Genomic DNA, 27,244 nt, shown 5'->3' with positions numbered 1-27,244 from the left:
ATCTGCGCCACTTTCAGTTTCACTGCTTTTCAGTTGGCTTCCACGCCGGGACACTCTTGAGTAGCCGTGTGCGATAGAAATGCCAATATATATATAGAAAAACACAAGGGCACCCAAAGGAATTAGACAGGGACCTTGGGAATTTATATGTTACAGGAAACAGTGGTCCCTGAAAGCAGAGAAGTTAGTGATACAATGAATATAGCCACAATCGGTACTATATTCTAGCCAGTGTCCAGCCGGACAAAGGCACCTTTAATATATTAAATTGGTTTAACAATAATCCAAAGAATGTAAGTACAATCTCAGTGGGATACAAGCCTGTATCCTAAAACTTACATATCGCAAGGACAACATGTGAAAGAACGTTCAGGCAATTTCAAGGATGTTTCTATCAGTAAATACTTAGAATGGCGAAACATCTAATACACATAAGGTCACCTTCACAATACTTTATATGCAAAAAATAGAATGTGTAAGGTAGACAACTGTATCGACGGCGTTTTGATTCTTATCAGAGGGATATCGGATCATCATCAGGACTGATTAAATAAAATTGCCCATGTACAAAAGCCTCGAACGATCGAGTTTCCGAATAATTAATTAAGAGGCGTCAAGGACAGGTAAAGTAACCGGAATAGTCCTAGAAGGCGCGTGTCTTACTTCGAGGATAGAAGGTCAAGGCCTACGGGTTTGCAATTCTGGGAGAGATGGTCACGGTACGGAGTATTACAATCGTCTCAAAAAATGGTGAGTATGGAATTCCGTGGCCACATCGGATACGACTCACTCGGACACGTTCGATTCTGTCGTGTCCGAGTGGTGAGTATTCCATACTCACAATTTTTTGAGACGATTGTAATACTCCGTACCGTGACCATCTCTCCCGGAATTGCAAACCCGTAGGCCTTGACCTTCTATCCTCGAAGTAAGACACGCGCCTTCTAGGACTATTCCGGTTACTTTACCTGTCCTTGACGCCTCTTAATTAATTATTCGGAAACTCGATCGTTCAAGGCTTTTGTACATGGGCAATTTTATTTAATCAGTCCTGATGATGATCCGATATCCCTCTGATAAGGATCGAAACGCCGTCGACACAGTTGTCTACCTTACACATTCTATTTTTTGCATATAAAGTATTGTGAAGGTGACCTTATGTGTATTAGATGTTTCGCTATTCTAAGTATTTACTGATAGAAACATCCTTGAAATTGCCTGAACGTTCTTTCACATGTTGTCCTTGCGATATGTAAGTTTTAGGATACAGGCTTGTATCCCACTGAGATTGTACTTACATTCTTTGGATTATTGTTAAACCAATTTAATATATTAAAGGTGCCTTTGTCCGGCTGGACACTGGCTGAAATATAGTACCGATTGTGGCTATATTCATTGTATCACTAACTTCTCTGCTTTCAGGGACCACTGTTTCCTGTAACATACAAATGCCAATAACATAACATAACAGTGATGAAAAGTTTTAAATGTGAGCCTTGAGTTGTGTCTGTCACGGTGAGTGTGCAGACAAAGAAATAAAATTGTACTTGAAATTGTTACAGCCGTGTACCTGTCACAGTGAACACAGGCGAGCCCAACATAGGAGCTGGCAGGATACGCTCCAAGGCAGCAGTGAAGCTACTGTAGTGCCGGTGTTAGAAATGGGGGTCTCTAGTTGGCAGGTTGTTACCCTTTCCAAGTAGGAACCCTTCTTCCTTGTCAGGATAAGGGGGATAAACTACTGAAAAAAACCCTGCTCACCCCCTTGGTAGCTTGGCACGAGCAGTCAGGCTTATCTCAGAGACAGTGTGTAAATCATTTGAACATAACCCACAGTATACAGTGAAAAGACAACAAAAGGACACCACACCAGTTAAACAAAATAATCAATATTTTAACTTTCCAAACAAGAGTAAAAACGATAAAAGAAATCCACCATACACTTCTCAGAAATATCAATACTCAAAAACAGACTTGAAATACAGTTCCTTGAAGACAATAGCTCCGTCCAGGGATATCACGACATTGTGAACAACAAATCCAAACATTTCTGGTTGACAGCGGCTTCATGGGCCAGCTACGGTGTAGGGAAGACCCTCAAAACAGTTCCTTTAGAAATGCAGGGCGTTGGCGACCTCTCGTTGAGCTCCAAAGTGCCGGGATCATCAGGCCTCGGTTCCGGAAGTCACTACAGGAGTCAATGGGCCCTTAAAGTCACACACGTTGCAGATCAGACTACTCGCGGTTGATGTCAGGAACGCCGGAGTCTGCAGGCATCGGGGCTGCAGTGCGAAGTGCAGCTGTGCGGCATGCGGTGCCCTCAGGTCGTGGTGCAGGCAGCGGTTAGGTGACGGTTCTCGAGCGCCATCGGTGAGACTAGGGCTGCGGTGCAAAGTGATGCAGTGGTTGCCGTGGTGCTGGCAGGCCACGGTGTAAGCAGCGTCGTCGTCATTACGGAAGCGCTGTGGGCTGACGAACTGGAGTTGATGGCGCCGGCATTGGTAGGCCAAGGCTGTGGTGCGGGATGCAGGCAGTGCATCGTGTAATTTATAAGCAGTGTGCCCTCAAACCATGTTGCAAGCAGCAGCATCAATGTCAGCGTGGAGCCTCGTCGTCGGTGAAACCAGGGCGGCGGTATGAAGTGAGGCGGTGCAGAGTGCGGTGCCCACAGGTCGCGGTGCAAGCAGCAGCTCAGTGGGGGTGTCGGATGGTGTCGTCGGTGAGACCAGGGTTGCGGTGCAAAGTGCGGCGGTGAGCTCTGCGGTGCTGTCAGGACACAGAGTCGGCGTGGTGTCGTTGATGGCATCGGGTTGCTTTTTCCTCTGTTGCAGCTCAAAACACACAGTTCCCAGTGCTGGTAGCAGATGAACTTGAAGTCTTTGCTCTTCCTGGCACTTCTTGAACAGGGGGCAAGCTCTACCTCAAGCCCTTGGGGGCACGCACGCAAAGAAGTTGCAGAAAGTTCAGTCCAGTCCTTTCACTGCTAAAGACAGAAGCAGCCACTGCAGCCTAACACAGCAAAGCACACAGCAAAGTGGTAGTTCTTCTTCACAACTTCTCCAGCTCTTCTGCTTGGCACTCTTCTTGGTCCCAAAAGAGTTCTAAAGTTCTAGGGTCTGGGCCCCAATATTTATACTACATTGTTTTTGTTCTCTTGGGTAGAGAGTGTCTGTGCTTAGTCAAAAACCAGTTTGGTCCTCTCTGGCCCAGATTCCCGTCAGGAGATGGAGACAGCATTTTGCAAGGCAGACCAGGCCCATTCAGGTGCAAGGAAATCTCCTCCCACTATTCTAAATGCAGCCCAGGTCTATTCAGCCCAGCCCTGACTCGTCCAGGAATGGGGGACACACCTCAACCTACCAGAGGCTGTCTGAAGAGAATGCACATCCCCAGCCCCTGTCACTCCAAAGCCAGACAGTCAATCCACAGCCCAGCAGAGGCACACAGGATGGCTAAGCAAGAAAATACCCACTTTCTAAAAGCGGTATTTTTAAACACACAATATAAAAATCATCTTTACTAAAAGATGCATTTTTATATTCTGAGTTCAGGCATACTAAACTCCATCTTCCTATCTTGTCCCAATGAGAACTTATAATTAAGAGATGTAATAAGTAAACTCCTATTCTATCCTATGGGACAGATAGACTTTTAATTGTGAAAAATGAAATACACTGTATTTCACTATCAGGAGATATCACACACACCAGGACATGTCCTACCTTTCACATACATCACACCCTGGCCATAGGGGTACTTTGGGCCTACCTTAGGGGTGACTTACACACAATAAAATGGAATTTTATGACTTGGCAAGTTTGTGCTCTTAACAAGTCGACATGGCAGTAAAAACTGCGCGCAGACACTGCAGTGGCAGGTCTGAGAACCCTTTGAAAGTCTTCTTGTGGAGGTGGCACAATCAGTGCTGTAGGCTCACTAGCTGCATTTGATGTACAGGCCATGGCACTCTCAGTGCACTTTACTAGGGACTTACCAGTAGGTCAAATATGCCAGTCATGGAAACAGCAGTCCATGATACAATTTACAATAGGAGCACTTGCACTGAATAGCAGTGAAAAAGTGCACAGAAACACTAAACCAGCAAAAACAGAGTCAAAACCAGAAGGTCGGAAAACAAAAATACAGGGGAAACACGCCAAAAGATGCCAGGTCTAACAGCCGGCATAACAAAAAACTCCGGGCAACACAAGCTACCCAAGTGAAAGTGGCAGCAAGAGGAAGCAAGGCGCTGCAAGCAAGCGTTGGGCCTAGTAAAATGCCCAATCAAAGATGGCCATCAGGGCATCACTTATGAGCTGATGTTATGCCGAGCTATGCGCTGAGCAACCTCCACCTCGGGCTCAGTGATGCCCATGCCGACCAAAAGCACACAACACCTCAATGACCCCCTGGGGTTCCACCAGGTGTTGAGTGGCCTCTCATGAACTCTCCAGGATGTCAAGAACAATGAACTTGCGAGGACGTCACTGACACGGAAGCACCGACAATGAGAAGGAAAAACAGAACCACGGTTGGTGTGTGTATGGCGTGAGAGTCCGCTCATCGCCAAGTTGTAGTGATGGACTCCGGAGCCATGTAAGTATTAAGGTAAGTTTAATTCTTGGCATAGATCCCACAACCAGGAGCGTCCGGTGTCTGCGAGGTCCGTCAGCAACTGACTAACGTCGAAATCGACCTGACAGATGCTGTTCTGCCCCAGAACAGAATGCCTTTTGAACATAAACAAGGTGACCTCGTGCACAGGAGTGCATGAGGGCAGCTGCCTGAAGCCCAACTCGGAGAAGACAGGGATCCTTGTTTTCAGACCCTCACCATCTGCATGGGACAACACCTGGTGGCCCACCGCCCTCAGCTGCCCCCCCACTCCTAGTACCACGCCCGAAACCTCAGCATCGTACTCTACTCCTCCCTCTCCATGACCTGACAGGTCAACGCCGCCGCCTCCACCTGCTTCAACACCCTCTGCATCCTCCAAAAGACCTTCAAATGGATCCCCCCCAAATTAATGAAGACCGTCACCCACGCACTCATAACCGGCAGACTGGACTACGGGATCAACAAGTCTCTGCTCCACAAACTCCAGGCCATACAGAAAACCGTAGCCAGACTCATCCTCTGCATCCCTTGACACAAACACTTCACCCAACACCTGCGCAACCTCCACTGGCTCCCTGTTGAGAAGAGAGTGACCTTCAAGATACTCACCCATGCCTACAAATTCCTCCACAACACCGGACCCCAATATCTCAATGATAGAATCTCCTTCACTTTCAATGAACAGACAAGTCAGCGCCGTATCCTCATCCTGCTTCAACATTCTTCGCATGCTCAAAAAAACATTTCGCTGGATCCCCACCGAAACCAGGAAAACAGTCACCCATGCTCTGGTCACGAGCCGACTGGACTACGGAAACACCCTCTACGCAGGCACTACCGCTAAACTCCAAAAGAAACTCCAACGAATCCAAAACGCCTCAGCCAGAATCATATTAGACATCCCACGCAACGAACACATCTCTGGTCACCTGAAAGACCTCCACTGGCTACCCGTCAATAAGAGAATCACTTTCCGACTGCTAACCCACGCACACAAATCACTCTACGACATCGGACCAGAATGCCTCAACTCAAGACTGTCCTTCTACACCCCCTCCCGCCAGCTACGCTCCTCCAGCCAAGCCCTCGCCACTGTACCTCGCATCAACAAGACCACAATGGGAGGTAGATCCTTCTCTTACCTGGCTGCTAAAACATGGAACTCACTCCCCACCCACCTTCGCCTTACCCAGAACCACCTAGCTTTCAGAAAGCAACTTAAAACGTGGATATTTGACAAGTAATCCTCCTCCCCCCCCTTAGCGCCTGAGACCCTCTGGGTATGTAGTGCGCTATATAAATTCTCTGACTTGACTTGACTTGACTTCCACGTACCCAAGAGGAACCTACAATCCACGACCTCTCCGAACCCCCGCGCATCCACAGAGCAAGAACAGGTGGAAGAACCTTCTCCTACATTATGGCAAAGACCTCTAACAAACTTCCGATCAACATCAGACGCGCCCCCACCCTGCACATCTTCAGGAAAACCCTCAAGACCTGGCTCTTTGACTGACCTTAGTTGCTCCCCCCCCCCCATCTCCAGCGCCTTGAGAGCCTCATGGTGAGTAGCACGCTTTAAAAATTCCCTGATTGATTGATTGTTACCACTCTGCTCCTCACGAGGATGCTCTATACTACAAGTGCCAGCCCCGCAGATGTAAGGGCGCAGTGTGAGCAGAACTAACTCTGCACCTGCTGCTATTGTGTTTTTTATACTCTTGCCAGAGGTTGGCATATCTTGAAACTTTAATTTAAAAAATTGTTTTTTAATCTTTTGCTGTAGGCAAGCAGGAGCTGTGACGGCCCCCATGGATATGAAACATGAAACATGTGGGTGCCCTTCCGTTCTGCAGAGGCTTCAGGGCCTCCATTACCCCCCTAGGTATTCAGCCCCCATCCTATTTTTTTTCACTGTACCTTATCTGGTGCCTAGTGAACTTTGTCTCTTCCAGGAAGCACTTGTCCATTGCCCAGGAACTCCGACTCCCCTAACACAAATACCTGGTGTTTAGTGGGTGATTCTTTTTTTTATTGATTGTTCTCTTGGGAGCAGGGATCCACTAGGGAGAAGTACTGCTGGAAAAAGGAAATGTTCCCTCTTCCAGCGCTAACTCTCCGACTGGGATTGGTACTTGGGGGGCTGAGATATGCCTCCTGAGCACTGTTTTTATTTATGTATATGGTTGTACTATAGCGCAAACCTAGCCAAAAAGGCAGTGGAGTGCTGTACAGGGCCTAATGATGTTGACTGGTTTTCACTATCAATCAGTGTGACGTCCGTTTGTTTTCAAAATATATGTGTTGGTTTATGGAACATGCCTTCATTAGCAGTTGCTAATAGTTTATGGCTTCTCCCGTATTTCCCTGCAGGTTTTCCGCTTTGTATTGCTAGTCATCATGCACTCATTCATTCATCCAGCAATTCATTTATTCAGCAGTTCATGTAAGTACTCATTTATTCATCCATCCATGCACTCATTTATTCATTAATCATCTGTGCGTCCATGTACTCGTTTAGCATTCATGCACTTACTCATGATTTCAACTGCCTCACGTTCACACACTCACGCATTCACGCAACAGCAAACACACCAATGAATTAAGAAGTAAGGTCCTGATTTAGAGTTTGGCAGACCGGGTTACTCCGCCACAAACGTGACGGGTATCCCGTCTGCTGTATTACGAGTCCATTATTTCCTTTGGCACTTTTAATACGGCGGAAGGGATAGCCGTCACATTTGTGACGGTCTGCCAAACTCTAAATCAGGTCCTAAGTCATTTGACTTAAAAAATAGCCTGACCTATCTGCTTTGCCAAGGCCAGTTTGCCACAAAGTGAAGCGTGAATCTTTCACTGATAGGTAAAATGGCTGGTTTCATAAGAATCTTTCCTAATATGTGTCATCATATTTACCCACAGAGAATGGGTAAAAAACCCTTAATACATCAGCCCCTAGCTTCTAGTGAGTCAGTATTGATAGTAGGCGAACTGCCAACTCCTCAGGCTTTAAACATTCAATGCAAGGTATTGTGACAAGTATATGTGAAAAGGGCGCTATCGGCAAGCATCTAGGATAGTGGTGAAAACATGACACAGAAAACATGGAACGGACTGTCACTTGGAATGCTCTGCAAAAAAGGTTTTTTCCAAGTTCAACAAAGATTGGAGTGATATGGCTTGTATTTGCAGTGATTCAGCTACGTATATGAAAAAGTTGTGTGATGCCCTGTCAAAATTGATATCTGAGCTGAAGTGCTTCCCTGTAAGAGATCCTTGCCACTTGATAGATGTATGCTGAAAACATCTTTACAGTTTTCAGAGTTAATGAAGAATGCCATTGACTTTTTAGTCCATTCTGGTGCACTGTTTTCTTATGCACAGGAACTAAAACACAAATATTTCTCATTTCGTTCTTTGTGTGGCATCAAAGAAGAAGTCATCCCAACTGTTCCCCTTAGCTGATGATTCTCAGTCCAAGGGGCAATGAATGCTATATTATCCATGTGGCAACCTTTACAGAATTTTTGCTGAGTGATAATGCCAAAGGCAAGAAATGTGAGTATCTTTGGTCGCATATTGATAGTGATGTGAAAAAAAGTACACTCTACTGCATTCTTTACAGGAAAACATAACTGCTGTAGTGGACATAATGAAAAAACTAGAGTCTGAAAACACCCTTTTCTGCCACGTGCTCAGCATAATTGGTGTAGATGTGAAACATCTCCTTGAGGGTAGGCTCGGCGACACCTTTAGTGACTTTAGTACTGCAACATGTTCCATGTTAGAGTGCTTGCCACTTGGTAAGCAAAGCAATGTTGAAGAGCAATTCAGGAACTTTTCATTTTGCAATGATGCATAGAAAAGTCCCTTCACCAACCATGCAATTTGAAGTCAATGAAACCTCACTTTGGTACTCTGTACAAGTTCTTGATCCCGTCCATAAAGAGAAATTTCCTCCTTAGTTTCAAAATTGCTGCTTCATTTTTGACTGCTTCAATAATTCTGAGGGCATAAGTGCCCAACTCAACGCAAATGTTGCAGAACCTGCCCTGAGAATTGCAATCTTCAATATACTAGTATTGGCATGGAAAGCTGTGTCAGTGGAAAGAGATAACAAATTGTGTACTGGCTGTTTTGACGTTGCCTGTCTCAAGTGCCAATGTTGAAAGGGCCTTTTCACAGAAGTTTACATAGGAAGGAGAGAGTGAGCGCACATGACCAAAGATTCACTGAAGAAGTATTGTATGGTGAACCACCATCTATTTGGACCTCATATACACTATACGTACACTGTCTATATACCATGCACTATCAGTGCAGAAAGCAAGCAATAATAAAAGCAAAACATTCCATATACACCAGAAAAACACTGTTTCTATTGTTTTTAATTGCACGAAAATGTGTAACCACCGATAACCACTGTTTCAGAAAAAAAAACACCAGAATTTACCAAAAATAGAAACTGAAAACAGGAAAGCCTAGTCATGGGTGTTAGGTGTGCCAGTGGTACACATACATTCATGGAGCCGATGAGTCCTGGGGTCATGGGAGTCAGGTGTACTAGAAGTACAGATACATTCACTGACCACATCAGCCAGTAGTACAGATACATTTACTGACCCGATCAGTCATGGGTGTCAGGTGTGTCAGTAGTACAGAAACATTCACTGAGCCAGTGAGTCCTGTGGTCATGCCTGTGATCAAGTGTTCTACTCATACAGGTACATTCACTAAGTGCTTGAGAGCTGGGGTCATGGGATTAGATGTGCCAGAAGTACAGATACATTCACAGAGCCGGTGAGGTCTGGCAACCTGGGTGGCAGTACTACAGATAAAGTCAATGTGCCAATGGGAGCTGGGGCCATGTCTGTCAGGTGTGCCAGTGCTGTAGATACATTCACTAAGACAGTTAGGCCTTGGGTTATGTGTGTCAGTTGTGTCAGTGCTACAGATACAGTCACTGGGGCTATGGGAGCTGGGGTCATGGCGGTAAGGTATGCTAGTACTGGTGATACACTGACTAAGATGGTAAGGCCTGTAGTCATGGGTGCTGGTGTGCCAGTACTTACATATACATTTCCTGAGATTGTAAAGCTTGGGAAGTGCGGGCGTTATAGGGTCAAGGGTACCATTAACATTATATAGATATTCCCTGAGATCTTTGTTCTGCTGAGCAGGTCCATCAATTCAGATGCATTCCCTATGGCTGTGGTGGATTGCAGCCATTGAATGGATCTGAGAATTGGTGACAAAGTTCAGAGGCCTAATCCTCAAAAAAGGCTGGTTGCAGCACATTTTTTGCACTGCGCTGCGAATAGCCTTTCCCTTTGCAGTGCGCGGGAAGCTCAGAGCCTTCACACTACAAAGTTGCTTTTTGCTAACAGTTGCAAACCTTTGTGTGTACTTTTCTGAGGTGGCTGCCCTTTTGCTTCCCTTTTTCACTGGTGACTAACAAGAGGCCACAATGTGTACTTAGTGATTCCTAAATGTAATTACAATTACGAATCACTTTCGTGACTTTGCATGTCAAAAGTCAGATGCATTCACTTTGCGCAAACAATGTCTTTTCAGAATCAGGCTCCACTTGTTTTAGTTGTATGGATGTAGAAGAAATGGGACCTGAGGTCCAGAATCAAATGTTCCATAAGGCCAAATATGTTTTAGATATTGAGATGTTTGATGTCAGGTGTTGCAGGAATACAAATAGGTCTTCTCAATGCTCCAGTTTGAGGGGATCTCCTCAGCCCTGTGGCCCCTCATGTGCTTTTGCATAGCGGACAAGCTGGTGCAAAACTCCAGGCAGATAGTGCAGCGGTAGGGCGCCGCCCCATTGTGCGTACGCAGGTGTTTGATCATCGCAGAGTAGTCCCGAGACCGCTGATGGCACAGGTTACATTCAAAGGGTTTCTCTCCTATAGAGACAAGAAAGAGAAGGGTCAGATCAGTTGAAGAGTCACGTCTTTGTAGAAGCAGAAGATGCTCTCAAAACAAATAATGGGGAATAAATACACACACACCTCCCCCCTTTTAACTCATCCTTCTCCAGTTCATCCCTCATTACTGACGTCCATATGTCAGCCCCTTTGTACAGGCACGTTTAGATGAGTCATTACCTTTCTCAACTTCTGGTTGGTAGGCAGGGAATAGGCCTGTTACTGGTTGAGTAGGGTGCAACTCTTCTCAAGTAGTAACCATAATTCTTGTCAGGGTGAAGTAGTTACATGCAACTCCTAAATTAACCTGTGCTTAACCCTCGGGTAGCTTGCCACAGCGCAATCAGGCTTAATCAGAGGCAATGTGTAAAGTATTTGTGCAACACTTCAAACAGTAACAAAGTAAAAACACACCACAAAAAGGATCCCACGCCAGATTATAAAAATAAAGCACATTATATAAAATAAAACAAGACCAAAACAAAAAAAAGTAAAATCCGTAGAACCAGAGATATACAATTTTAAAGATTCAATTGAAAATATCAACAAAGAAGCAAAAAGGGCCAACTGTGGATATCTGGTTGTGCCGGAGACAAGTTCAGGGAAAACAGGGACACAGTTAAATGCTGGTTGTGAAATGTTGCAAAGTCTGCATTGAGGAAGTGTTGTGCAGCTGACGTGATGCTTTAATTCCATCGTTGAGGAGCCTGTTAACAAGGGAACCTTGAGATGCAAAGTCCAGATTTGAGTATCTATCACGCACCGGCTAGTTACGAAGAGACTGCAGGGCTTGTGATGCAAAGTCCTGCATTATTGTCGAGGCTGCCTTCGACAAGAGGTTTGAGCTGTGAGGATCTATGTCAGGGATGCATTGCACAGCAGTGGTTCTGATGAGGCTGTGGGCTGGGAGATCGATGCTGGAAGAATCCTCACAACAGAGGCAATGCATCAGTTCCGTTCAGGTTTGCGCCGCATAGCAGAGGTGATGTTTCAGTTCTGCTGGATCCACAAATGGGCTGGCAGGGCGCCTTCAGGCCCACTTTCAGGGGTCCAGGAGGAGTGGGGTGGCACCACTTGGCAAAGCAGGACTCCAAGTTGCAAAGTCCAGGTGCTGATTACAAGAGACTAGACCTCGGAGTGACTCTGGTTGTCTTGGTTCAGATTACAGGTCTAGTCTTTCTCACCCAGGCTTGAGGACAGCAGGCAGCAGGTCAGCACAGCAGGCAGCAGTCCTTTAGGAGGGCAGTCCAGCAGAGTGGCAGTCCTTCTAGCAGCACAGCAGTCCTTCTTCCTGGCAGAGTCTTCCACAGGCCCCAAAGTATACTTAAGAGCTGATGTCTAGGATCCAATATTTGTTCCTGGTACCTCCTTTTAAGTGGGAGAAGCTTCTATAGGTTTCCCTTTGAAGTGCCCAGGTTTTCTGCCTCCCTTGCCCTGGATCCAGAGTCACTACAGGGTGTATGAAATCCTTTGTGTGAAGGCAGGACACAATCTATTCAGTGTAAGTAGTGATGTTCCAGGAAGACTAGTCTCTCTATTGTGTGTGGCTGTCTAGGAGGAATACACATAGACCAACTGTCAACTACACACAGTTATGTGACCCAGAGCTAGGCTGCAATCACTAAAGGCTATGGCAGGAAAATCTGACTTCACCTTAAAATAGGATTTTTAATTACAGTTCCAAAGACACCAAACATGAACTGTTTACCTGTTCCCATTTGGAAATTACAACTTATTAAATGTATTAAATTAACTCCAATGTTATTCTATAGGAGAATCAGACCTTGCAGTAGTGAAATACAAATTTAAGAGTTTTTCATTACCAGGACATGTAAAACTTAAAATTACAAGTCCTACTTTTTAAACACATTGCACTCTGCCATGTGGGCTGTTTAGGGCCCACCCTTGGGGTGACATATATGTATTAAAAAGAAAGCCTGGCAAAAAGTTTATTTTGCCAGGTCGAAATGGCAGTGCAAAACTGCACACACAAGCTGCAATGGCATGCCTGAGACTGGTGTGCAGGGCTACTTAAGTGGTTGGCACAACAAGTGCTGTAAGCCCACTAGTAGCATTTAATTTACAGGCCCTAGGTACATGCAATACCATTTTACTAGAGACTTATAAGTAAATTAAATAGGCCCATTGGGCATAAGCCAGTGTTAGCATGTATTAAGGAGGGAGGGCACGCACTTCAACTCTGGCCCGCAGTGGTAAGGTGCACAGAGTCCTAAGGCCAACAAAAACAAGATCAGAAAAATATGGAGGAGTAAGGCAAAAAGTTCACCCTAAGAATACAAGTCTAGCAAGGACTCATTTTTAGGTCTCGTGTGCGTTGCAGGGCAGAGCCTTGCTCCGCGTCTCCGAGAGATTTTGTAGGAGAGGATTTTCAGAAGAGGGCTTTAAGCCCCGCCCCTCATTTCCATTGGCTGGCGTCACCGTTAATGTTAAACGGTGGCCTGCCATTGGAAATGAGGGTTTTTGGTTGCCGCCCTTTGGCTTGTGATCGGACTCGGTGGCCTGCTTCACGGCTGTCGTGAAGCACTTTCTTATCTTTATGGGGCAATGTGTTTGAACACATAGCCCCATAAAGACAAGAGATGCTCCGGCTGCGTGCTTGTTCTTGGAGTGAGCAGGACGCACTGAGGTACGCATATTATACTAGGCTTTTGAACTTGTCTGAGGTATTAGTTAATCAAATAAGTTCGAGTGTGGGGGCTTTCAAAATAATGAAATCACGTTGCACCCCTGAACGGTGCGCAGTGTGTAGCTGCAAGCAACGACAATGACCGTTTTTTGCTGGCTGTGCTGCTGTGCACCCAGGGGAATCGCAGAGCTCCTCTTGTTAATGTTAGAATCACACATGAGAGCAGTTTAACCTCCTTCTCCTCGAGACCTCTGCAGCCAAGTTTTAGAAAGGGGCAGATGGTTGGTATTTAGTCAGTCTTCCAGAACCTGGGCTGCTCTTCATTGACAACGGAGCGAGGACTCATTTCCCGCCACTCCCTCGCCGCCAACTGAAAGGATCACCACTGTGTGCAGACTCAATAATTGTCGGACTCGGCCATAAGGGCTGACATAAGAGCGGGGCTGGGCCACTGACACAGGGCGACGAGGTCTATTGACCACCGTGGTCTGGGGATTGGCTTGTGCGTCCCCGCAGGACGGGGAGGTGGCAAGCCTCCCGTGGTGGCAACCCCATAGCACCACGTCACGACGGGTACAATCGGCTCTCCCAGGTCAACTCGATTAACAGATGGGCGTGCAGCTACCTTAGATCGCAGCGCATATACCTCATAAATAGCTTTAGGGAACTAGCTAGCAGATGGAGTGAACAGGAGGTGGGAGGTTTCAGCCTTTGATATGAAAGGGAGCGGTTCGGAAGCTAGTACCGCTGGAAGCCTGCTCTTGCATAACTTTCGTCCCCTGCAGGAAATGATGATGGATACAGTTATGTAGAATCCTTCTGCAAAGTTATATATTTTTTTGCCAGTATATTATATTGATCAGACATGCAGATTGATAGGAATCTCAAATCGCCAGTTTCCCGGGAATTTACGGAGACTGATAAAGCTTTTATTACTGTAACCCCTTGGATGAGGGGGCGCGTCTCCATCGTAGACACCAGACTGAAAGACTCTGCTACCAGCTGCTGTGTGCAGGCTTACGTCTGTTTTGTATCGCCTTTTGCGGCCGCGGCTTTCATCGTGGTCATTTATTACTTCCTGGTTTACAGTGAGCCCCCTCCCGAAGGCGGATTCAGTACCGCAGCCCGTGTGGTCTTTACAAGCACAGCTTGTGTGCTGCCCTCAGACAGCATTGTTGCTATCCAAAGATAAGATTTCTGGGGTCTCTGAATCCACTGCATTTTGCAATACTTGTGTTTATTTGCAGCTACTGTAACATAGGGTTTCAAAGCCCAGTGGGTCTCATTACAGGATGTAAAACGTGCACAACGGCTTGGGTTGCCTCACGCAGTGTATGGTTTTGGGCACCCCACTTGTGCACACATTCAGTGTTTGCTAGATGAACAGCCGGATCCTGCTATGTGATCCACGGCTTTAATGCAATGAATGACACACGTGTAGCTTTAATGAGACTCTACGCTAAGACCGAGCTGTTTACTCCCTCTCCTTGGTCTCATTTTAGTTTGACACAGAGGTGGTTCTCCCATGGCGCAACTTGTGATGCAGCGCTGTCACTATGAGGTAGCTAGGACTGTTTTAGGTAACTATGATGACAGGAATCAGGGGCGTAGGTATGAGTCGTGCAGCAGGTGCAGTGACACCGAGGCCCACCATTCCCTTTTATTACAGAATCGTTCATGAGCGGGAACATTAACTCTGTTTCCATTAGCACCAGGGGTTTCCTTGCTAGTGATAGGTATTGGATGATAGAAGCAGGAGGAGGCTGACGAAATTTAACAAGGGGACTTGGTGTGCCTCACCTGTACTGTTGGCATGTCCCCTTAACACTTAGCCCTGTCTGGAGTCGAGGTTCATGACCTGGCGCACGTCTGTGAAGCACCCTAGGACTTCCCTTAAACAGGTCTGCAGCCACCACCCGGATGCCTGCGCAACCTTGCCACTGACCGTGTTTTTCATTGTTAAGAGCTGCATGCACTCAGACTTACGTCCCACTTCTCTCTGATCAGGAGGTACCTTCCTCTGTGGTCAAACTTTGTAGGGATATTTTCTCTTATCCTCCGTACTGCTCTGGTGTTGAGGATTTTAATCTTAATATGCTGTTTTCAATTAGAAATATGCTGTTTTTTTATTGGACATTGCACTTTTAATTGTATTCTAGTTGAGTTTTTTATGAACACCATTCTGGGACAATAGGACAACTGTTTCAAGTGGTTTCATGCTGCAGTTTTGCCAAGTGAAAATACCGTTCTTCCAAATCGGTCAGCATGTTCATTCCACCCAACCAGGTTGCCACTTGTGTGTATTTTCAGTAGCTTAACCTCTCTGTTCAACCACGCTTCCTGGCACACGCACTGCAAGTGTAAAGCAACTGATTATGAAGCATTGTGGCAAGGAGTATGGGTAACCGAAAACAAAAGGCAGCGCCTCTAGGCGCTGCACCGCACCAGCTTAGTGTGGGATCTCGCAGTGGTTTAATCTTTAATAGCCCAGATATAAAAAAGGCATGACCCAATAACTAGTCAACTGTGAAATAAACATTGCTTCTTACCCTTACTGCCAAGTTTCGCCATGCCATGTGATCCCGGGTGCATCGTATAATGCATGTATGCAAAAGTTGCTTTACCTACCAAAAAATGACAACATTTACAAACTGCTATAAAGGGCTATAAGTGGAGATGGAGATTTCTACTCACTCGTCTGCAAGCTCAGGCAACACTTGTGCTCTTCTATGCTCCTAGTTATACCAGTGTACGTCACAAATACCTAAACGTGAACCTTCCCATTTTACAATTTTCGCAGCACGTGGCTGAACCTCCAGTGATCACGCCTATATTAGCTGTCCAAAATACAGCACACACACACCTCTCTCTGGTGGCACTTGCCATTTACCTCACTTCAGTAATACCTCTCTTTTTCTCAACACTACACAGCCAAGGAAATAAACTATATAGACTACTTTCCTTTAAAAAAGGCTGTGCTCTGCCCATTATTCAAAATAATTTGTACCACCTCTATGCTTCAAAAGGCATGGAATGTGCTTGCTCAAGTGCTTTGCAAAGCGCTGCAAAGGCTGCTTCGGTGTGCTATAGATGTTCTGGCAATACTTGGAAGTCTGGCCGCATCACACCACTTAAAGCAAGCATTAAAAATACAATAGGTCTCGCCTTTCATTAAGTTAAAGCCATTTGCTTTGCTTTACAATACCATTAGCAAAGCAAATGCTTTAACCTATTGCATTTTCAATGCTTGTTTAGCCTGGTGCATAGATAGTGGTTTGGCCTGGTAATTTTAGCACACTGTCCTTTTTATTGCCAATGCAAAGGAATAATACCACCTTGTGAGCAGTATCAGAATGTGCAAACCTGCCTACAGCATGACCCATGCACAGCTCTCTCATGCACCCACTAAACCTTATGCTTATTATGTAAGCCTAAACCTCAGTTTAATTTTTTACATAGGCAGAAATGTAACTGTGCCATTGTACCACTGAAGCCGAGTCCCAAGATGGCTGCTAATACTTCCTGGTTTGAATTGTTGGCAGCCAATCAGAATTGAGCATGGGGACTGTCGGATCCTGGAGGATCCACATCCCTGTATATTCAAAATAAGAAAAAGGTACTTCTCTGTCGTTCCGTTCAACGATTTGGGCTGTAGTTGTGTCTAAAGTTCCCACGGGAATTAAGATGGGGAAAATGCATTTTGGGACCCCCTTTTTTTCATCCCCCGCTTGACAGATCACCCCAAAACTTTCAAGACAGCAGCTCTAGCTAGCGTCAAGCTAGTTTTGAAACTTTTGTGAAGATTCATCAAACTGCGCCAAAGTTATTGGCAAAACAAAAATGCTTTTCCTATGGAAACTAGATCCTAACTATAACTACCTCCTGGCAACTGCCAGAAGGTAATATATGTATATGTGTATTTATGTATATATTCACTGAAAAAAACAAAGGTTAAAGTAACATTATAGTTATGTGAAATGTTCAGTAACAATGTAACTTTTAAACTTTAAAAAACACTGGGGCTCTATTACTGGGCGGCGCAGCTAAAAGTAATTAATCAGTGGCTTCATGTTCCGCGGACGGACCCTGCCTTCAAAGCAGATAGGGACCTACTGGGAGAGCGAGGTGTTTTGTCCCCTCTCTACGATAGTAAGCGGAATCCAGACCTCATCGGCCCCCTCAGACAGACCGTTGCCGTTTGGCACGCGGCGCAGACCAAGCTGGGGTGGCGCGGGGTCTTGACCCAACTCACACCTCTGTGGGACACAAAGCAGCTCTATCTATCTATCTATCTATCTATCTATCTATCTATCTATCTATCTGTCTGTCTGTCTGTCTGTCTGTGTCTGTCTGTCTGTCTGTCTGTCTGTGTCTGTCTGTCTGTGTCTGTCTGTCTGTGTCTGTCTGTCTCTGTCTGTCTCTGTCTGTCTGTCTCTGTCTGTCTGTCTGTCTGTCTCTGTCTGTCTGTCTGTCTGTCTATCTATCTATATCAGGGGTCTCCAGCCTTTTGTGTAATAAGAGCTACTTATGTTTATCGAAAATCATTGAGAGCTTCTAATATTATTAGTGTTGTGATAGTGACCACATCACACAAGATATTAGTGACCACTATGTCCAAGATTACTAGCAGTGATTACCTCAGTGCATCAGGTGTGTTTCCAGCAGTAATGCAAAAAAGGCTTTATCAATTTTGAATGCCGATATATATGGAATACTTGCCAGCCACAGCTGCAGTGCTACTGGCACAAACATAATCATATTAGTAATAGGTCTCCGTACATGATTTGTCACTAAAAAATGACCTTTAAATGTATTTTGAGAATGCATCCACTATGCACACAGGAGAGCTACTGACAGGTAGCTGCAGAGATAGCAGTAGCTACTCGTTGGAGATGCCTGATCTATATATTATATATATATATATATTATTTTGTGTTACTAACAACTTCGGTGCCATGTGACGAATATATATATATATATATATTCACTGAAAAAACCACACGTTATAGTTAGGAATTAGCATTTAAAAAACCTTGCAAATTCACTTAAAAAACCATAGGTTTCACACATGTTATAGTTAGCTGGGCATTTCACTCGTCACAACTTTATCAGTACCTGCTTTCATTTTGTAATTCTACACGTGAACAAGGCTGTCGCCGAAACGCGTTGTGTAGTATTAAATTTGGATCACCATACTGGTTTGTTGCCTGGTTCTTCCTGAGAGCGTACAATGCAAACTTTTGCTTTGGTTGGATATATATATATATATATATATATATATATATATATATATATATATATATATATATATAAATAAATTATCTACTGCCGGTCGCTAGTAGATAGTTATAGTTAGAACCTAGTTCCCATAGAAAAAGCATTTTTTGATTTGCTTACAACTTTGGCATCATTTGACGAATCTTTACGGAATTTTCCAGAAAGTTCCTCTTTTAGGTAAGCTCCTATCCTGAAAGTTTTGGGGTGATTGGTCAAGGGGGGGCTGAGAAAAAAGGGGGGTCCCAAAACGTGTTTTCTCCTTGCAATTTCTATAGGAAACTTTAGACAAGGCTACAGGTCAAACTGCTGAACGGAATTATGCCACATTTGGCAGGGAGAAAGGACTTGGTCCAGAAAGCATGCTTTTGTTGAAATGGTGTAAATCCGTTCAGTAGTTTTTGAGATATTAAAGGGAAAATATATATATATATATCTGGGCAGAACCTAACCCCCGAGCACGAGCTTGCCTCTGATTGGCTGCTAACAATTCAAACCAGGAAGTGTTAGCAGCTATCTTGTGCCTCGCATCAAGTGAAGGTCCCGGGGGCAATTTAATATACCGGAGCTCTGTCTGTGTGAGATACCCCTTTCACACTCCCTCTTCCCACATCACCAGCTCACAGCTATGCCTTTAGAAGCCAGTCCGTCGGCTCGCAGCTCTCTACCTCTGCGCGCCAGTACGCTGCTGAGTCGGCTCGCAGCTCTCTACCTCTGCGAGCCAGTATGCTGCTGTGCCTTTGCGAGCGGACAGCCCGTAGCTCTCCTCTGCGAGTCGAGCCCACGGGCCGCAGCTCTCCCTCTGCGAGCCTGGGTGCGAACTGTTGAAACTAGGAACTGTTCGCAGCCATTTTGTGATTCAGTCCACGTCAGCTCGCATCTCTCTGTCTACAAGACATCGAGTCCGTAGTTCTACCTCTGTGAGGCAACTCTGAAAACATACCAGAGCTCTGTCTGTGCGAGATACCCCTTTCACGCTCCCTCTCCCCACATCACCAGCTAGCAGCTATGCCTTTAGAAGCTAATCTGTCGGCTCACAGCTCTGCGTTTGCGAGCCGTCGGACCCGCAGCTCTACCTCTGTGAGCCAGCCCATTAGCTCGTAGCTGTGTGTCTGCTAACAGGCCCGTCGGCCCATTGCTCTCTCTGTGCGAGTTAGACCACAGCTCTCTGAAGCCTAGCCCCCAACAACCTTCTCGGGCCCGCAACTCTCCCTCTGCGAACCACCGGTTGGCTCGCAGCTCTTCGTGTGTGAGTTCTCGGGCCTGCAGTTGTATCTCTGAAGCCAAGACTGGAAATATACTGCAGCTCTCTCTCTGCGAGATACCCCCTTCACGCTCCCTCTCCCCACATCACTGTCCCGCAGATATCCCTTTGCAAGCCGACGGCCCGCACCTTTCCCTATACCAGTCGGCCCGCAGCTGTTCCTCTGCGAGCCGGCCCGCAGCTCTCCCTCTGCAAGCCGACGGGCCGCAGCTCTCCCTCTATGAGCCAGCCAGTCGGCTCGCAGCTCTTCCTCTACGAGCCAGCCCGAAACACTGTAATTTCCGAAATATATTACATTACACAACAGTTTTACAGTTAATTTTCTTTTCTGTAGTGGAAAAGTTAGAAAAAACAGTACTAATGACAAATAGCAGAATAGTAATTTAATATTTAAAAAACCTTTGAAATTCCCTGAAAATATCATAGGTTTTTATAGACGTTATAGTTAGAAATTAGCATTTAAAAAACCTTTGAAATTCACTGAAAAAACCATAGGTTTTACAGACGATATAGTTAGAAATTAGCATTTAAAAAACCTTTGAAATTCACTGAAAAAACCATAGGTTTCAGGAACATTATAGTTAGTTGGACATTTCACTCATGCAAAACCAGAGAAATTCCATCGTTATAGATAGTTCAGCTAACTATAACTCGCGCTCCCGCAATGCACTGCTGAGGACGTCACATATTACATCATTCATGACATGGTCAGTGACATCGCTGATGACATCACTGATGACTTCATCCACGTGAAAATCTGATGCACCTCCTCACACCTGAATATAACCTTTGATACACCCACTCTAAAATACAGACTACCATTTTCGGAAAAATAGTCACATCAATACCAGTTACTAAATACACACTGACTGTTTCGTAGGTCTACACACACATCCACTCATTCACCCATACAGTCACTCATACATGCAGTCACTCATCAATACAACACTATCATATGCACTCATACACCTATACAGACACTCACACACTGCCACATATCCTGAGTTACTCACACAGCTAGTCAGTCATGTAAAGAATCAATCATACTTCCATTTACTCACCTATACAGTTATACAGACACCATCTCACTTATTCATACAGATACTGACACAGTATTACTCTGTTTTAGAATCACTGATACAAATACACACTCATCCAAGCAGCCAGTCTCACAATTACTGACTCTCACATATAGTTATTTATATACACCATCACTCACATATACTGCCTTTTACATATGTAGTTACTTGCACATGTACCACTGAAACAACCATTCACTCACCAACACACCCATACACACTCTCACCCACCCATTTTTTTTGTTTGAATCTGTTTTTATTAATTTCGATTTTACATCTTCATGAAGGACAAATTACATTGTGAAAAGCCGACCATATAGCGAACTATTCATCAATATCAAATAGACATTTCAGTTGAGCAGATATTAAACATAACATACATGTTGATGACATTGTTGGCTCAGAAACAAGTTGAACCTCAACAGTTAGTCCATTCCATCAAGGGTAAAAGTCACCATAAAATAGTGGTGTGGTTCCATTAGTTTGTTGTACAGAGTCCTTTCAGATCATTCAGCGTGGGCAATTGAACAGATGTTATAGTTAAGACCAAACAGAACTCAAAACCAGTAACAGCGGCATAGACTGATGTTTGTGTGATCATCCCTCACCTTGTCTCCCCCACCCCCATCCCACACACTCACCCACCCATACAGCTGTTTCCACATACACTCTTGAACCCATATACCCAGTGAATCAACCACTCACACATCTATACACACCTCCCAGCCACACACACACGCTCAGGCTGCCACACAAATACTCAGACAAGCAATCAATAACTCGTATAGACACTCATGCAGCTACTCACACAATCTTTCAGGGAGTCACACACCCCACACCCACCCACACAGAGACTCAGGCACCCATACAGGTACTCAAACAACCAATCACTAACCCATATAGACAGTCATATAGCTACTCACCAACCCATGCAGCCACATACACACCAACTGAAAGACTGATACCGACATTCACACAGATTAGTCACTGACCCATACATTCACTAAGACACCTTTAATCACCCACTTATACAGTCAGTTATGCACCTACTAAATCATCCACTCAGGCACTCATACACCCACTCATTCTTCAATACAACATATTTAAACTTTACAGAAACACACATTCACTGGATGATGTCATCAGTGATGTCATTTGAGATGTCATGAGTGATGTCATCAGTAATATCACTGACCATGTCATGAGTGATGTAATATGTGATGTCATCAGCAGTGCATTGCAGGGGCGTAGGTTATAGTTAGCTCAACTATCTATAACAGCGGAATTTCTCTGGTTTTGTACGAGTGAAATGGCAAACTAACTATAACGTCCCTGAAACCAGTGTTTTTTTCAGTGAATTTCCAAGGTTTTTTAAATGCTAATTTCTAACTAAAACGTTCCTGAAACCTATGTTTTTTTTAGTGAATTGCTACGGTTTTTTAAATGCTAATTTCTAACTTTAACGTAGTAGTTACGTTTGCAGAGTGGTGCAGAAAGGGGCATGGGCCTCCGACCAGCGCTCAGGAATTCCATTGTGTAGGACTTACAGAAGGTACCAGGAGGGCTATTTGACCACCAAAGTCCCTCAGGAGTAAAGTGGACTTCAATCCCCAACCAGTACTGTGCCAGGAGGCGCGTTCGCAAGGTGGTGGAGAAAGGTGAACGTGGTCTCCGAAGACCTCTTAGCAATCCCACTGTGTCAACCTTGGGGGCCAACTACCCCTTCTATTACCTACAGTAAGTTCCACACAGCAGGATTGCTAAGTTCTCATAGCAGGCCATGCCCCTTCCCCCCCCCACTCTGCAAACACACTTCCTGGCGTGCTCTTGGATGGGGATTAAAGTCCCCTTTGCTGCAGGGGGTCCTTAGGGGCCAACTAGCCTACCTGATACCTCCAGTATGCCCCATATAGTGGGATTGCTGACAGGTGGACACAGACCGCACACCCTTACTCCACCAATCTGCAAACGCCCCTTCTGGCGCATTCTGGGTTGGGGGATTAAGTCCCCTTGAATCCTGAGGGTCCCTGGGGGTTAACTAGCCCACCAGGTACCTTCAGTAAGCCCCACACAGCTGGATTGCTGAGAGTAGTCCGAGGCCACGCCCCCTTTTTACACCACTTTGCAAACACCCCTCCTTGTGTACTGCTGCTCAGGGGATTAAGTCGACTGTACTCCTGAGGTCCTCAGGACACAAGAGGACCTTCTCATCCCACCAGCAATGCGCCAAGAGGCGCGTTTGCAGAGTGGTGTAAAAAGTGGGCCTTGGACCACCTCTCAGCAATCCCACTGTGCGGGGCTTACTGGAGGTACCTGGTGGGCTAGTTGGCACCTGGGACCCTCAGAATTCAAGGGAGCTTAATCCCCCAAATAGAATGCACCAGGAGGCGCTTTTGCAGAGGGGTGCAGGGAGGGGGCGGGGCCTCCGGCGAGATGCTAGCTTTTTTTTTGTTAGAAGGGGGGCTGTCTGGCCCCCCTTCTCTTAATATTTTGTGGGCCCTGGGGACCCCATCCCCAGGGCCTGTGCCATTCAAAAAATAAAAAATTACAACGGGAAGGGGGACGTGTGGCCCCCCTCCCAAGGCAGATTTCGGCCTCAGGGACCCCATCCCGCGGGGCATGGCCACTTGTTTTTTTAAAACTACAATTAAAGGAGGGGTGTCCCCCTCCTTAGGACTTTTTCGGCCCCGGGGCTTTGTCTCTTTATTTTTTACTTATTTAACGTTAGAGGGGCCGCCAGGCCCCCTTCCCTGGGCCACTTTTGGTCCACCTCCTGTTAAATGAATAAAAAATAAAGATGCAAAGCCCCGGGAAATACCATTTCCGTACAAATCGTAAAAAACAGCGACCGACGAAAATATGCATACGTGACGTCGGGACGCTTTCAGGCAGCGTTTCACGACCCAGGAAGTACGATTCGAACCGACAGCAGTCCGGACGGCAATATTTTCACGGCACCCAAAAAGTGCCGGAAAAGCGAAGTACACCGCGAAACGACCAGATTAGGGTGCCCGGTACGCGCCGTACCCCCCCCCCCAGCCCCCGTGAGTACGTGTCGAACCCCCCCGTATATGTACACCCGTGTACGTGTCGAACCCCCGTGTATGTACACCCGTGTACGTGTCGAACCCCCCCGTGTATGTACACCCGTGTACGCGTCGAACCCCCCCGTGTATGTACACCCGTGTACGTTCGAGTCGTACCCCCCGTGTGTGTACACCCGTGTACGTGTCGAACCCCCCTTGTATGTACACCCGTGTACGTTCGAGTCGTACCCCCCGTGTATGTACACCCATGTACGTGTCGAAGCCCCTGTGTATGTACACCCGTGTACGTGTCGAACCCCCCCGTGTATGTACACCCGTGTACGTTCGAGTCGTACCCCCGTGTATGTACACCCATGTACGTTCGAGTCGTACCCCCACCCGTGTATGTACGGTGCGTACATACACGGGTGGGGGTACGACTCGAACGTACACGGGTGTACATACACGGGGGGTTCGACACGTACACGGGTTTACATACACGGGGGGCTTCGACACGTACAGGGGTGTACATACACGGGGGGTTCGACACGTACACGGGTGTACATACACGGGGGGTTCGACACATACACAGGTGTACATACACGGGGGTGTTCGACACGTACACGGGTGTACATACACGGGGGGTTTGACGCGTACATATGGGGCTGGGGGGTGGTTTGGCGCGTACATATGGGGGCTGGGGGGGTGGTTAGGCGCGTACATACGGGGGCTGGGGGGTGGTTCGGCGCGTACATACGGGGGCTGTGGGGGTGGTTAGGCGCGTACATACGGGGGCTGGGGGGGTGGTTCGGCGCGTATGTGGGCACATGTCTCCATGGTTGCAATGGGAGTTCGGTGCGGACGGTGTTTTTTCCATACGGTTGTGACATCGGACGCACGGGATGGATCGTACTTGCGCGGTCGGACTTCACTTTTCACGTTTGTACGGTAAATCGTCCGGGGAAGTGTCGGACACATTTTCCGACCCGAGGACGTGTGGGGAATTATTCCCAATGCGACTCGTATGGAGTTTTTCCCATGCGAATCGTACTTGGCAGTTTGTACAGCACTTGTACGATTCGTACGGTAAGAAGACCGGATACGAGTCGTACGGGGGAATTTTTTACAGGATCGTAATCGGCACCTAATTAATTCTAAAAAAATGACATAGCAAGCCAACATTTGTTTTACAACTTTACCTGTGGTTTGGGCGCTTCCTCAGGGCTCAAATATTTCATTATACATCTTTGAAGAAATTGAGCCTATAAATCAAAATGATCAAATCTAATTTCTAGAGCTACTTGGCTGCAGTTATAAAATAAACATCCTGATGTCTCACAGGATTTGTCAATAGGCTTTTGACCTTAAGGTTGCAGGGTTCTATTCCCCTTTATCTGTTTAATTTTCCCGTGTATTGGCTGTAATCTTGGAGTTGCTAATAAATAACATCTTGGTGGCCTACCTTGTGTGCGAGAGGCTTTTTGAACTTATATTGTAGGGATCCACTCCCCTGTTATATTTTTTTAATAGAGCTGTCTAGACCTGCAATATTTTATCATTCATTTATTTTTGAAATTCATAAAATCAAATTAATGCTTCAATAATTTTTTTAATTTACCTACTGTTGTTTGGGTAATATCGAATTATTGAGAAATCAACTATTACTAGCCTTGATCTTCCTATGTTCCAAATTGACAACTGCCATTTTCACCTCTCACCGTAGAGAATTGTGTGATACCTGAATAGTGATGTAATCACATAGAATTCAGTATTGGCTACCATTATATGAAGGTACACCAGAGCAGAGCTTACATTTTTACTTCTTAGTCTGTATACATGGCACATTATCATGCCTTTCATCAGTTAGCTTAAATAACTTTTGACAAACAATCTTATTATGTATGTGAAACTTAGTAGTATTTTGTAATATTTTTCTCAAGTAATTATTTTAATATCTTCTTAAAATAGGATCCTTGCTGAAGTTTTAAATACAATTATTTTATTTATTTATATATTTATAAAATCTTTATATCTTTGGGCTGCGTTTATCAAGTTAGTTATACTATCTAAATGTGCTTTAAAAAAAAACAAAAAACTCTACTATTATGAAAGAAATATATTCTCTTTCACACCTCTTAGCTTTTATTTTTCTCAACACTTTGAGGTAGTACTTCTAGTAATTTCATGTAAATTTGCATTTAAAAAAAAAAAAAAGTTTATAGTAATTAAATAGACATGTTCCAAGTTACATTTTTAAGTTGTCACTGTCCTTAATATATGTTTGAGTTTTTTCTTTACAATTAGCAGTTTGTTTAAAACATGACCAGTAAGGTCGATGCTTATATATAGAAATATGTAAGATTACTGATGAAAATTGTGAGCTTGTTGTCAAACCTGTTAACAGTTGATTACCTTAAATGTGGGTAGACCAACATTTATTAAAGTTAGGATAATTTTATGAATGAGAAATACTGGTTGAATTATTGTTTTGAATATTATTGAAGGTTGCTCTCTCATTTCATGCTGTTAATTTTGGAGGTGAATATTAATGTGAACGCACAGGGATTATTACTTATCACTGTATCATCAGAATCTTCTTACTCAATTGACATTTTGACCAAGTGATATTTAATTATAATCAAAAATTAATCAATTTTATCATTAAACATTATTTGTTTTACTGTCTACATATGAACATGCACTTTATTGTTGTGCGAGATAATGAATAAATTGGAGTTTAATACTGATTAATGTAGTTGTATTAACTTGTCATTTTTTGTTTTTGTTTTTTATTTATTTTTCTAATCGTATTTCTGTTTCATTTGTGATGATAATTGTCTTTTTTGAATTGTTCATGGATTGCATGATGGTAATATTTAGTTTCTTCTTCTTTCAATATAATGTTTGAATATCTTTGTTTTGTATGTAAATTTTTCTGTAAATAGATAAATTAAATGGTTTAACGCAGAGGAAATACCAAAGCTTTAGTTAAGTCGTGAGTTGGCTTGATATGTCTTGCTTTTAGATTTAAATTACATGATGGAATTGTTATTATCTAATATGACAATTTTAAGGCAAAAAAATAATAAGGAAAAAATTAAAATACTGAATTAATTTAATTTTAGACATCATTATCGTTCTCTTTGCAACTAATGTTATTGTGTTAGGGTTGGGCTCAATAGGCCTTTCTTCTGTCTGCTTTCTTTTGGCCACTTTACCCCCTCATTAAAATATATATGCCAGGATGATTGACTTAAAACTGCCTCTGCCAAGACATTGCTCATGGCCTATTTATATTATTTATTAAATGTCCATCTAATAGCTCATAACTCCGGACAGGCAACCTATGTGATAAACTATTTGAACTATTTATGGTGATATCAGAATACCCACCTGAAATC

At 44.7% G+C, this 27,244-nt stretch overlaps 1 protein-coding gene across 1 annotated transcript in view; it reads right to left on the bottom strand.

Moving 5' to 3' along the window:
• Positions 1 to 8,987: 8,987 nt before the first annotated feature.
• The window catches only part of LOC146809107 (zinc finger and BTB domain-containing protein 16-like), a 435,238-nt gene continuing 416,981 nt past the window's right edge, over positions 8,988 to 27,244 (bottom strand). Inside the window, exon 8 of the mRNA XM_085615909.1 lies at positions 8,988 to 10,532. Within this exon, the coding sequence (XP_085472035.1) occupies positions 10,303 to 10,532 (230 nt within the window). The 3' untranslated portion in view covers positions 8,988 to 10,302. The remainder of the gene's footprint in view (positions 10,533 to 27,244) is intronic.

The sequence above is a fragment of the Triturus cristatus genome, chromosome 7 (assembly GCF_964204655.1).
Source record: "Triturus cristatus chromosome 7, aTriCri1.1, whole genome shotgun sequence".
Taxonomy (NCBI): Eukaryota; Metazoa; Chordata; class Amphibia; order Caudata; family Salamandridae; genus Triturus; species Triturus cristatus.
Note: the sequence above shows the minus strand (reverse complement) of the source record. Positions and strands in the feature narration are given on the sequence as shown.